Consider the following 14,321-nt stretch of genomic DNA (forward strand, 5'->3'; position numbering starts at 1 on the left):
CTATTGAATGATGCAAAAGGGTAGAAATGTGTCCAAGTTTGGTTGAACTGGAAGCACCAAAAATAATTCCACCGACGGAAGACGTAGCTGTATTAGAGGGACACCACCCCTCCTTTGGGACCTATCCCTATAAACACTTCTCAAATTGTTACCATAAATTATTGTTTTTCATCTTAAATTTTCATACAATAAAATCATACAAAGAATTATATACCGATTGTGTCGTTTTATTTAAATAAAATGTTCAACATCTATTTTTTATCGATTATTTTTTTAATGGTTTGGATAGAAGTAGTAAGAGTAAGATATTGTCTTCTTTTTTTTATTTTGTCTTCTTAGAAGATGAAACAATCATAAAAATTAAATAAAATATTATATCAAGTTTGGCTTGGCGTTTCACATATCTTTCCTGCGTTTTAAGTTTTAACATATAATATGTTGTTGTTTCAATCTCATATAGTCAGTTGAGATTGATAGAGAAAGATGATAAATACTCTATGTTAGATCAAACTCTTACCATTAATTAAATTTCAGACCCTTATTAATTAGATCAATTAATTGTTAGTAAAAAAATAATAAATTTAATATATTATTGTTTAATATAAGGAAAATGTAAATAAAAATTAGAAGAAAGAGGTTTTGCTCTCCTCTATCTCCAATGATAAAAAATTTAAAACTTCAAATATATTAAACTTGTGTTCCATCATAACAATCACACGCCTTTCCCCACCGATCGAACACCTCTACAGAAAGAATAAAAGGGCAATCTTTTTTTTTTTTGAAGAAGATAAATTAGCCCACCCAAATTGGCGCCAGAGAGAATGAAACCTCAGACCTCAAGAGGAGCACACTCCCAGGTCTCAAGTCAATACCAACGCACCAACCCAAGTGGGTTATTAAAGGACAATCTTATGCAATTGGAAACAAGGCACCGTCGTCTTCAACATCGAAAGGCCAATTATAAGATGAGCTTAGACACAATTTTGCAGACCTATAGTGATAGAGAGCTTTGGACACAATTTTATGTGTTGCCTGCAAATAATCTCTCCATTAAAAGTTACCCTGATGAAGGGGATGGAAGCTTTGGTAAATAGGTATCCCAATTTGATGAAAATGGAGGTTAAGAAATGTGAGATTGTTACTATATATTCATATATTTTCCAATCTAAATGGAAGAATAAGCATCATATTAGACTTAGTGAAGAAATTCAATCTTAATATGAAAACATATAGTTTTCATAAACAATATTTGTTTATGAAATATTAGTAAAAAAAATTTATCAAAAAAGAATATTTAGAAAACTTTACAAATATACTCGTCCGTTCCATAAATTTATCACATCCGTAATTTAAGTTTTCTTCGCAATATTAATTATTATTTCTTCCCTTTCAATTGTATCCTTAATCTTAATTTATTGTTTATCATTTTGGAGTTTTCTTTGCAATATTAATTATTATTTCTTCTCTTTCGATTATACTGTTAATCTCAATTTATTATTTTCTTCATTTTACACGATGATACTTGAAATACACCAATATTTAGAGTATCACCAATGTATTATTTTTCAAGGAGCCTACTTCGACTCTTTGAGTTTCTTATACTCTATTAATAAATAGTCCATTCAATGTTATGTTATATTTCTTTAAGCTTATATACGTTTTTTCTTCAATAGTAAAAAAACAACATAAAGTACCGTATATATTAATAATTATAGAATATTTTATTACAATCAAAGATTAAATATGATGCCGTACTTTATTTAAGTCAAATTTTATGATATTTATTTTGTCACATCAAATTTCTCCAATAGAAAAAAAAAATAGATTCATCTTTCCATAAATTTCACTAAGATACCTTGTCAGGACGCTCTTAAGATGAATAATTTAATAAAATAAATTTTTTATCATTTTTTTTAATAGTGTGAAATGATCAATTACGACAAGTATTTTTATTTTTATATATTTTTTTCGCCACCAGTTGAATTTAGTTCGGGGATCAGTTCTGACATTAAGTGGTTACAGTCTCCTTCCGATCGCATTTGTAGGGATCAAATCGTGATCCTCCCTACCAAGTTCAGCGTCAATCACCAATGAACCTAATGATTGGTTACTACAAGTATTTTTTGTTTTTGATTTATATAACCCTTTGGTTTTCAGAAAAAATTACGACGAGTATTGTAGAGAGGACAAATTTGTAAATTTTCATATTTTTGCATAAAAGGAATAAACCCAAAGCATCCATTTTTAAGACCTCAAAACCTCACTCTCTCACAAATCTCTCTCTCTCTCTCTCTCTCTCTCTCTCTCTCTCTCTCTCTCTCTCTCTCTAACGCATACACCAACCACACACACTCTCTCTCCCAAAGCCATCTCAGAGAGAGAGAGAGAGAGTGATCGATGATGTCTTCCTCCGGCGCCGGCAGGTACATGGCTTTCCCGCCGTCGCCATCACAGTCAGTTGCTCATCTCTCCGGTCTTCGTTCACCTGCTTCAACTGCCATCGCTGAACATGACAAGTATATCTCTTTTTCTCATAATTCTCTATGATCTATCTTCACTCTGTTCAATTATTATCATTGTTGTTGTTAAAGTTTATTCCTTTGTTATTGTTAATTCCTAAATTATTCTATTGGTCAAATGGGTCATACTCAATTCATTTCTATTGCTATAGTTGGATTTGAAAATTTGATTGCTTAAATTATTGATTTTTATTACTTGATCTGATTGTTTATTGATTTTATCAGATCCACCCTCTTGATGTAAATCTGATTGAAAAAATTATTGTGATCCATTATTGGTGAATAATTGGCCATTGATGGTTCTGATTTCAGGGTTTATGAAATTTAGTAGATGGATGAATTCAATTTTACTTGATTCATGTAATCATGTTAGATTATTTTGTGTGTTTGTGTTTCGGGTAAATGTCTGATCTTTGTGTGAAATGAGTTACACTTGAGGTGCTAACTCAGTGGTAAGAGTTTAACCATGTAAGCTCAAGGTGTCGAGTTCATCCACTCGAGGACAGTTGTAAAATGGTCATTAGTGCCACTTTGATTAATGATTTTTTTTGTTGTGGGAAATGAGTTGATCTTGTTGTTAAATTAAATTGAAGTGTTTATTGTTTTTGATTGAAAAATAAAATCAATTTGTGTGGATTGTTGAGAGTTTATTGCATGTACTTTTGATTTTGATTTTGTGACTAACTGCAATGTAATACCTCTCATTGCATGTTTTTTTTTCCAGATATCTAAGTGAGTTATTGGGAGAACGTCAGAAGATTAGTCCGTTCATGGCTGTGCTTCCTCACTGCTATCGGTTGTTAAACCAAGGTTAGTTTCATTGACAAAATAGCTTTACCCTACCCCCTCAACTTCAAGCACTTCCCCTGTGCTTTGTGTGTTTGTATGATAAAATCAAATAGTGTTCGTCTTGTTCCATACTCGTGTAGGGATTCAAGCATGTATCAAGTTTTTAGATTAAATTATTTTAGTTTGATTCGATCCTACGAAGTTTATGGGGATCAATACCTTTGCTTTATAAGAAAATTGAAACTATTTTTATTAATAATCAAAATCGCGTGATAGTGCTTAAGGAATATATATATATATATATATATATATATATATATATATATATATATATATATATTCTACTTAGTATTCAAAACTCGAGTCAAGCATTTAAAAATACATTCTCTCACGAGTTGTATGAACTGTGTTAATTTAGTTGTGAAATCTATATATGTGTAGTATGCTTAATATTGCAAAGATTATAGAGGAGGTTGTTGTACGTATATTTCATGCTCGAGCGAGAAAGTTGAACTGAATTTTGGAGATCAACCAAATCAAAATCGGGATCCTACCTGGGATCGAGTGAGGAGTGAAAGATTGTCAATGGTGCGATCAGAACGCAGATCATACGACCCTACTAAAAATATAGAAGTCTATTTTAGTACAATACTTAATAATGTAATCAACTAATATATAATTATATATAAGTTATTTCAGGTGCTAAACGACTAAACAAAAAGGAAAGTAGATCAAAGTCTACTCCTGTAAATGAACTACCCCCATTTTAATGGTAAGAAGTAAATGACCTACCCCTGTTAGAGGAAAACCATGCTAACCAGAGTGCCACGTTTGCCAAGAAATCAGCGATTTGATTACCTTCTCAAAATGTATGGTGAAGCCTGACTCTCCGTAATAATTAATACATATAAGTATATCACTAAATCTCTATTAAGAATTAAAATATTTATTTTATAATTAATAATTGTTTTACTCATAGTATATTACACTATTATTCTATTATTATCATGATATTATATCGCTGTCTATTTTATATGTAAAAGTAATTATGAAATAATAACACAAAAGGAAAAAAGAGAAAAACCAAAGATGCAGTGGTGAGATCAGGTTTCTAACGGAACCCAAAACAATCCCATCTTCTGTGATTAAAACGGAAAAACACTTTGGATCTTTGGTTTCATTGGAAAAAGAAATTAGAGAGTTGGAACAGAGGTCGAGCACCAATGTCACCTTTGAGGGCTGCGAATTACTGCAAGATGGTGGCATAGCATAACTTTATCTTGACTTGAGGGGATTCTGTGAGTTTGTAACTGAACCAATAAGAGACAACAGAAGGACTGACAGATCGAACCAGGGTGAGGGCGGAACAACACGATGAATAGTGGACGAGCACAACAGTAGCATGAAGTTTGTTCGATTTGATGCAAAACTGCATATTTACTGGCCCTTTAGAAAGTCTGTAACAAACCTAATATTTTAATTCCTGACCATACCTCCTTTAATGCTGAGTATAATTTTATCATGGTCAATCAATGATATCGATTGCAGATGACTGAACACCAAAAATCCACCAGGACGCCGCCATCCTACACCGATTGGCCATGGAAGTTGTCAAAAAATCCATCACCGCAATCCGTCATGGTTGGTATTTGACAACACTCTATGTTGTCAAAGCGGAAAATTGACGCGACGCGGACAACTTAAAATTGACGCGACGCAGTAATGCGGAGAATCGCGGGCGCTATTTAAGTGACGCGACGCAAACAATAAAAATAAAAATTACATAATAAATATCAAACTATCAATCAATCATCAGAATACATATACTAATAAAAGTAGCATAGGTCCCTTACATAATTAAAATACCAATCATCCAAATCCAAATACTTACTACACACAGTAGTAGTATTCCAAAATCCAAAATACCAATAAAAGACAAGTCTTAAACAAAACATAAAATTCAAGGAAAGTAAGAAACAAACAAAGGCTTAAGTACTTAGTTCTAAACATCAAATATAAATTCAAGTGTCATTAAAATGAAACAGAGAAGCAGAGAAAGAAGAACGATGAAATTTAATTTTACGCGTCTTTGTTTGTCTCCACACACAAAACGGTGATGGTGAATGTAGAGAAAGCGGCGTAACAAGATAAAGAATTAGGGTTTAACGAAATTTCACAATTATTCTCTAAAACGTTTAAAAATTAAGGGCAAAATCGTTGTTTTGTTGTTGTTCAATTAAAAGCGGTGCTATGAAACTGCTACTCCTGCGACTCGCGACGCGTTATAGCGCCCGCTTCACATAAATATCAGCTGCTACACCCTGGATGGCCGTAGCGCCTTGGGCTGACGCGGTGACCTCCATTTTGTCGCGTCGTGCTGCTATAGCAGTTGTAGCGGCCGCTATTGACAACAGAGACAACACTGTGGTTAATTAAATTAAGTAGCATGGCTTTTGGGTTGACAGAATAAGATTGAGCGGCTGGTAGTTTAGATTATTATACTTTTTTTTTTAATCGTAGTTAAAAGTCAGAGGTATTACTATCCTACTATCCATGCACACATTAATCGAAACCGGGTTGTTTATGAAATAAATAAATGGTCCAAGTTGAAAGAATTTTTTTGGAAAATTCTTACCGGAGTGATTCAATAGCAGCAGGAAATAAGGCTCCCAAACTACATGACGAGCCTCTGATTCACCTTATAACTAAGAATGCCTTTTATATTATTCCTATTATTATATCTTTAAATGATGAAAATTTGATAAAAAGAGAGGAGACAGATTCGAATAAGCCTTTGCCTCTTTTGTGAGTTTTTCACAGTTGGAGAGGAAACTGAGAGATTATAATACATGTAACCTGTCTGACAAAACTGCTCTGTTACTACTTTTTTTGAACAATATGAGTACATTAATTTGGAAGGGTTTTAATTTTTAAACATCCACTACTTAATCCTTTATTCTCTTCCCTTTCCTTCTTCCCCTTCATTTTCTCACCCCCTCCCCCTCAACTCACAAACTTACACTGATTGGATCAGATGGGCATGATATGTTCTAATATTGAAAAAAGTCTTCTTTATTTTTCCTTTTTTTTTTGAAGAAGGTTTATTTTTCCTTTTTAATTGAATGATGTGTTTCTTCTATTAATTAATATGTTATATGTTAAGGAGTTGAAAAAATAGATGCCATCTTTTGCTTAGTCGAACAGTATAGACTATAAAGGTTCTTTCTGAAAACCATTTGCTATATTATAATTGTTTTACTTCCTTCTGAAATAGCAATCGAATGATAATTTCCCTACCGGTTTATGTGATTATTGCTTTATATTATTGTTATAGTGTGGTGTTATTGTTCAAGCTATTTGAGATGTTTGTGTAAAAGCAAGTCTTTAAATTAAGTTTTTTAAAGATGTTTTAAAACTAAATTTTGTATTATATTGGACTACTCTGTTTCAAAGGTTCACTGATATGATTTTTTTGGAAGTATCTTTTATTTTTATGTATAATGTCTATTCTATTGATATATTTATATATTAGGCAAAATTACATCTTTAGTCCTTTAACTTTATTCCAAGTAACGATTTAGCCATTTATCTTTTTTTTACGTCATTTTTGGTCCTTTATTCATGTTTGTATATGATTTTTCATGCTTCAAATCTATGATAATCTTTTATAGCATAATATATATTTATGATTGAAAGCGATCTAAGAAAGAAGGACTAAAATGTTATTGAAAAACGAAAGGACTAAAATGTTATTGAAGCTTGAAATTCATATCCAAACATGAAAAAAGGACTAAAATGTTATTGAAAAAGATAAAGGACTAAACTGTTACTTGAAATAAAGTTAAAGGACTAAAGATGTAATTTTACCTAAATATTAACATGACACTTGACTGAATGTGTTTTTCCATGCTACCTCAAGTACTACCATAAAAAGCTTTAACTTATAGAGATATCATTAATTTTTTACTGACTCAGCAAACATCCAAGTTGTCTATCGATTTTGTAGTGACTGCTAACTTGTTAAGAAAATGCTGACATTTTTGGAGCAGAAATTCTGCGTGTAACGACAATCTTGGGGAATGCATCAGTTTTAGGTCAAAGTGGGCTTGAACATGGTAGCCCCCTGGCTACTGGAGGAATGTTTTCCAAGGGAGGTCCGGATCCAAATGGATGGGTATCACGATTTCAATCAGAAGTACGGATACTAACCATTAACATGACTTCATTTCTATCTAATTCTTTATTTTAGAAATTATTCTGACATAATTATACATCTGATGCTAACTCGTGAAATTTATCCGAGTGGTTGTAGTTCTATATTTTTGTGACAGGTAATTCAAAGCTAAGTTATTAGCTAAGTTTCAAAATGAGTTGTTAACTATCCTATACCATCACGGTTAGAGATCATCTGTAATTCAGATGTCAACTCATCATTTGCTGACATTTTGATCCTTTCATTGACATAGTTAGGATATGTCTGTGCATTTTAGCTGTTACGGCTGTTGATAGTTATTCTTTACATTTGTTTATTTATAATTATGTGTTTTAAACTTTTCTGAATTTTGAGCAGCTAGTGCAAACCTTTTTGGTGGCCTCTGATACAGTAATAAGTTTATGTTCGTCTGCATGCTGGTAAATAGACTATCATATTTTTGTAATTGACATTAGAATGAAAACGTGCAGATGCCAAGTCTGATACAGTCCTCCCCAACGCCAAGTTGGCTGAGTCCACAAAGTAGCTCGTCTGGTCTTCTTGTTAAAAAGACAATCAGAGTGGATATACCTGTGGAGACATTTCCTAATGTATGGAGGATCAAATCTCTTCCCCAATAAACACTATTTTTTCTTGACAGAAGAATCTAATAGATATTTGTTAATTGCAGTTTAACTTTGTTGGCCGCCTCCTAGGCCCGAGAGGAAACTCTCTGAAGCGTGTAGAAGCAAACACTGATTGTCGTGTCTTGATCAGGGGACGAGGTAGCATTAAAGATGTAGCTAGGGTAAGAATAAACCTTATTTGTATTAAAGCTAACATGGTTATTTGTACCAAGATAAAATTACTTTACTGTGAAGTTGAGAAGATATTGTTGGTGCGTATCTCATATAATATTAAATTAATGTGTTCTCTCCATCTGGTGAATATTTTTCATTTATTTCACCAAGAGATCTATGACTTCTAATCGTTCTAATTGTACATATATATCGGTTGAATAGTAAAGGCAGTTATAGTAAATGAATTTTGATCATATTTGTAGGAGGAAATGATGAGAGGGAAGCCTGGGTATGAGCATCTAAATGAACCTCTTCATATTCTAGTCGAGGCAGAATTACCGGCTGAAATAATAGATGCTCGTCTGATGCAGGCACGTGAAATACTCGAAGATTTGCTTAGGCCCGTGGTATGTTGTTGTGAATTCAATATGAGATTGGACAACTTGATAGGGAACTGTTTGATCTAATTGTTTGAAGTATTGTCATCTTTCAGGAAGAATCCCATGATTTCTACAAGAAGCAGCAGCTTCGTGAACTCGCAATGATCAATGGCACACTTCGCGAGGAGGGTTCTCCCATGTCTGGTTCTGTTTCTCCCTTCAACAACAGCCTTGGTATGAAAAGGGCCAAGACCAGGGGGTAAAAAGGGTGAGTGAGAGGATTTTGGAGCTTGTGTTAATTTTCTACAACAGCATTTACCATTGTGACAGGTGATGCTGTCAGTGAATGCCCTAAACTGCGATCGGGGCACTGGCATCATAGGGTCAGTTTTATGCGCAGTGTGTTTACATTCAGGTTTATAGATGGTAGCACATAGTACAGTAATGGTCTTGCTTGAGTTTGGTGGATTTGCTTTTTTTGTTGGTTAGGCTGTTTGGTTACATAATTACCAATTCTGTTTATATTATTATCATTATTATTATTGTTATATATTTGAGCTTGCATCGACATTTTTTTATATGGTTTTGCAATATAATGTATGCTTTGTACCCTTTTTGTATGTATATATGTCTACTGCATTGCATGCATGGGTGATATTTTGTATGTACCCTATTGTGATTTTATTTATTTGCAAACAGTCGCCTTTTTATGCATTTTTCGTTATCTTTTTTTCATAGGGCAGGTAAGTAAATAGTTAGAAGAATGACTAAAAATATTTAGTTATTTAGCTGAATGGTTTGTTTTAATTGTAACAAGAATAGGCATTCAGAAACTTTATTACAAATTGTTTTACACGGAACAGGAATTATTCTCTCTGTAGAGCAAGACCCTTGGGGTTTTCTTTGATTCTTGCTCTAAATATTTCACAACCATAGAGGTTCTATCAATTGGGTTGCCCTGTCTTTTTCAAGGAATCATTTGAGTCTACTATGGCGTATATCAAGAAGTTGGCTACACAACACACCACACAAGAGCATTTCTCTCTACATTTCTTTTTACAAGAGAATGTTATATAGGCAAATTTGTTTCTTTGGGGGTAGCTTGGTCGGTAACGTGGGGTAAGATGTTAGCAAATTGGAGTACTTTCAACATGACTTTAACCAAGAATAATGTTGTAGCGGGCCTTCAAGGAAACCCACAAATGGTCGTTCCTCGTGTTTTAGCGCAAATGTGGTGACTGGTGTTGATCCTGTCAACCTGCAACCCTACCATACCCTGATGTTCAAAATAATGTAATTGAGAAGTTGGTAGCAAAATTGTTGAAATCAGAAATTTCCAAGTTTTGGAAGAAAAAAAAAAGGTTTGATAGTGGAACGGAGAGTGTCTCTCTCCCCTAGAGTAGGTTGGTTTTAACCGAACTGGGTAAACAATTTATTCGTGCCATTTTATCGCTTTATTATTTTCGCTTGTTGTGTGTTTTAATTGCTTATTCCATAAGTTGATTTGGTTGTGTAATCGTTTGCTCCACACACTTGTGTTTTATATTGGTGTGGTATTTTCGTCGAATTCACAACATTGATATTTTGTCAGAGTCTAACACCAACATTTGTTGGACACCGGACATGTCCTTGATCATAAGTATTGGTGCTTCAAAGGCTAACAAAGACAAGCCAGTTCCAGATTCTGGTGGTACTCTTACCATTGCAAAAAATGGAAATTTCATGGTTTTTACTATAGAAAAAATTCTATAGGCTCTACAGGGAACAAATCTTGAAAAATCATCTTCATAGCATAGGACAGTGAAACTATTGAACAATGGAAACCTTATTGCAAGTGAGGAATACTAAGAACAAAAAAGAGTAAATATTCTGGCAGAATTTTTTAATCCCGCATATACATTTTTTCCGGGCATGAAAACGGATGAAGGTTTAGAATTTACTTCATGGAGAAGTTACGAAGAACCTGTGGCAGGAAACTTGTCTTTTGAACAAGAACAGGGAGAGAATCAAACTTATTATAAGGCAGAGATCCATTATGTATTACTATGGACCAGATACATTAGATTCTCAATGAATCTAAAAAGTAAATTTTCTCTTATATTTATGACCGGAGAGAGTAGTAAAATAGAGATCCATACCAACTTGCTAAGGATAATCTGAATAAATATATTAAGGATGATTTCAAATAAAAAAAGTTCTATTTACTACGGGAAATATCTTAAATACATGATGAGTTAATCGCTATTTAACAATGACACGTCGAAATCTTGCAACCAACATTAACAATCCAACATTTGAAACCTTTCCAACACCAACCTTTAAGGTTTAAAGCATTCATATCAATTATGGAAGCAAATATTATGCAGAAAAAGTCTCAACTATAAACTCATAACCGATGAACCTGGCTTATGTTAAATTTGAGTAATTCTTTTTCTCTCCTAACCTTCTCAAAGAACTATGGGCATGATGACATTCTAAAGTAAAACATGACTGTGAACTATATATGAAATAAAATGCATGACTAGAAAATAAAAACTTCAAACAAACAAATAAATGAAATAACTATAATTTCTCAAGCTGAATATTCAAATGATCAATAATTAAGAGTGATTCATGAAGTAACCAATAATCAGAAGAACAAATGCAAAATAAATATCATAAACAAAAACTAACCATATAGGTTCTATTTAAATCTAATTCTAAAGTGACATAGCACCGCATCTACATCCTAGCATTAAAAACAAGGTGATACCAAACTCTCAACGCAGACTTTTGGGGTGGTTTCGAACTCAATAAATTTTGAAGTGTCATTTTTATAATTGTAAGAAATATATCTCCATCTGTTATCCTCTCTATACCTCAGCAGCATTTGTTCATCCTCAATAACAGACACTGCCTTAATATAGGAAAAGCAGAGACAATAGCAAAAGGAAACTCCGAACCTTTTTTCCATGAATCGGTACCGTACCCAAAGTATGAACCTTCACTTCATTTTCACTAAAATCACCATGATTTAAATCACCAAAAACAGCCACAAACTTGTAATTATCACTAATTGGATCATATCCGAATCCATACAGCATGGAATGTTTTTGTGGTTCAATAATAAGAGATAAGAGATTTCCATGATTTGCAAACACATCGGAATTGAAGCAGGAACTTCATTGATAATCTGCGACGTATTTCAGTAATGAGATCGAAAGGAAGAGTGGGAAGTGACGACGGTGATAATTTGAGTCTCTTAGTGATACGTACCATATTTTACCTCGACTGATGACGGCAATCCGTTGTTCTAGCTAGTCAGCAGAGACAGGGGAATGTCTAAAGCAGAAAACATCATGAATTTGATTGTGAAATGGATGCAAAAATAGGGTATTTGAGTCATTGGTCCTCATTGCTCAAGGGCGAGGTTATTCTTCTATTCATTGCCTCAAATTTTCGTTTTCAATTCAATGCTAATGTCGTTCCTCATGTTTTAGTGAAAGCTTTGCACACATTAACATACTTAGGTGCCGCACAACTCCTCTATTGGTGAAGATAAAGCTAGTAACACGAGGAAATAGACGGGGCAGTAGAGCAACAATCACAAAAATTATGGACAACTTCTATGGTTTTTTCCTCTATTCAAAAAGGGTTATAACCTGATAGAGGTGTCAATAATTACATTTGCAAATGTGGTGCATGTTGATCCTGTCAACGTACCACCCTACCATAACCCTGATGTTCAGAATAATAGAATTGAGAAGTTGGTAGCAAAATTGTTGTAATAAGAAATTACCAAGTTTATTTTTATGATTTTATTTTTAAAAGTTACGTGCTTAATATCCTAGCATTGGATTAATCCAAATGGTGGAAATGGTGCAGCAGAGGAGATTGTAGACATAGCGGCAGCTGAGGATCCAGATCGAACCATAACATAGAGGATGACAACATATTTTTCGATGAGATCCATATTCATTTACCTTGTTAGTTACATATTAAACATGTTACATGTCATAACCTCAATGTAAAGAAACCATAACATAGAGGAAGAATACAAAACTCATTAATTAAAAGAAACAGGACATGAATCTTATATTTCAATTTCATTCAACTCATGCATCACTATATAGCAACACAAGGTTGTTTATGACTTACTGGATTCAATTTCACAAAGATAGCATAACACTTGCTTCCTAGCAACTACTTGAAGTTTCTTGCTTATATATTCTGAATTTCTTTACTACATCTATTGATCAACTTGATATATGACATACTCTTTTTTATGCCAAGTGACATAGCACAGCATCTATATCCTAGCATTAAAAACAAGGTGATATCAAACTCTCAACGCACACTTTTGGGACGTTTTCGAACTCAAAAAACTTTGATGTGTCATTTTTATAATCGTAAGAAATATGCTGGCGTCTCTTATCTTCTTCATACGTCAGCAGCACTTGTTCATCAAGAACACATTCTGCCCTAATATAGGAATAAGATGATGCACGAGGATCTAGCATGTAAGAAATAGTGAACAATTTAGTCCAAGACTCTTTATTTCCATATTCCTTCATAACCCAAACATCTTCACCAGAAATCATGCACAAGCAATCCCTCAAAACACTTAAGCTTAATTTATTTTTATCTACCTTACCAGAATCATCGGGTAGCAAAACCTCGCGATAACACTCAATCCCCAGATCAAAAGAAGCAATAAACCTCTTGGTACCCTTAAAAAGCAACCAATTAATTGAGCCACTCGCATATTGTCCCCCCTGAGCAGAGGCAAAAACAAAAGGAAAGTCCAAAACGTTCTTCCATGAATCGGTACCCAATGTATGAACCTTTACTTGCAGTTTCATCACTTCAACAATCCATCCATCATGAAACAAATGACCAAAACAAAACATAACCATAACCTTGTAATTATCGCTAATTGGATCATATCCGAATCCATACATCAACGGAAATTGTTGTGGTTCAATAATAGGTGGCGGCAATTCTTTAAATTTTCTAATGGAAGGGTTCCACAGTTGAAACACAAGCAAGTCTTTGGCTGCAAGAAAAAGCATGCCATTGCAAGATCCAACCAAAAAAACCTTACCGTTAGAAGAAGGAAACTGAGTCTCTGTGATGTTGGTCAAGACGGAGTCGAGTGAGTATGACTTGAGTAAGACGTGTACATTATCACGGTAGCTTATGCAGTGGATGGTGTGGGTGGTTGAAAGAGTAAGATGCTTGTTGGCGAATTTGGGATCGGAGATAAGAGATTTCCATGATTTGCAGACGCATCGGAATTGAAGCAGAGACTTCACCGGTAACCTGCTAAGTATTTCAGGAATGAGATCAAAAGGAAGAGTGGGAAGTGACAGTGATGTTAAGGTGGTTCTCTTAATGGAGATTGTTTTGTCGCTGTTAACCATATTTCACCTCAGAACTGAATGTGTAACTACTTACTAACTACCACTTATGGATGGATGGCGGCAATCCTGAGAAAGAGAGAAAACTAGTGATACGTATTATGTAGGGTAAGCATCTCTTTGGATTTTATTATGGTTTGAGAAGGGAAAAGAAAAGGATTTTAGCCCATTGAAAGTGATTTTCTATTTATTTTATTCCTTTTTTTATTAAAAGCCAATATCTTTAGAGTATAAAAAAAGCC

General features: G+C 33.8%; 2 protein-coding genes across 2 annotated transcripts; one reads left to right on the top strand and one right to left on the bottom strand.

Annotated features, from left to right (window-relative positions):
* The first annotated feature begins 2,251 nt into the window (after window positions 1–2,251).
* On the top strand, window positions 2,252–9,244 carry LOC123916758 (KH domain-containing protein At5g56140-like). The gene is made up of 7 exons (XM_045968288.1): window positions 2,252–2,516; window positions 3,244–3,329; window positions 7,358–7,503; window positions 7,992–8,111; window positions 8,192–8,308; window positions 8,564–8,707; window positions 8,794–9,244. Exons 1-7 carry the CDS (start codon window positions 2,398–2,400, stop codon window positions 8,941–8,943), a joined length of 882 nt encoding a protein of 293 aa, XP_045824244.1. The 5' UTR covers window positions 2,252–2,397; the 3' UTR covers window positions 8,944–9,244.
* Window positions 9,245–12,821: 3,577 nt separating this feature from the next.
* Window positions 12,822–14,082, bottom strand: LOC123915399 (F-box/kelch-repeat protein At3g23880-like). Its single transcript, XM_045966517.1, has one exon. The coding sequence runs from the start codon at window positions 14,080–14,082 to the stop codon at window positions 12,982–12,984; it is 1,101 nt and encodes a 366-aa protein (XP_045822473.1). The 3' UTR covers window positions 12,822–12,981.
* Between the last annotated feature and the right edge of the window lie 239 nt (window positions 14,083–14,321).

Source organism: Trifolium pratense, linkage group LG3, assembly GCF_020283565.1.
Source record: "Trifolium pratense cultivar HEN17-A07 linkage group LG3, ARS_RC_1.1, whole genome shotgun sequence".
Taxonomy (NCBI): domain Eukaryota; kingdom Viridiplantae; phylum Streptophyta; class Magnoliopsida; order Fabales; family Fabaceae; genus Trifolium; species Trifolium pratense.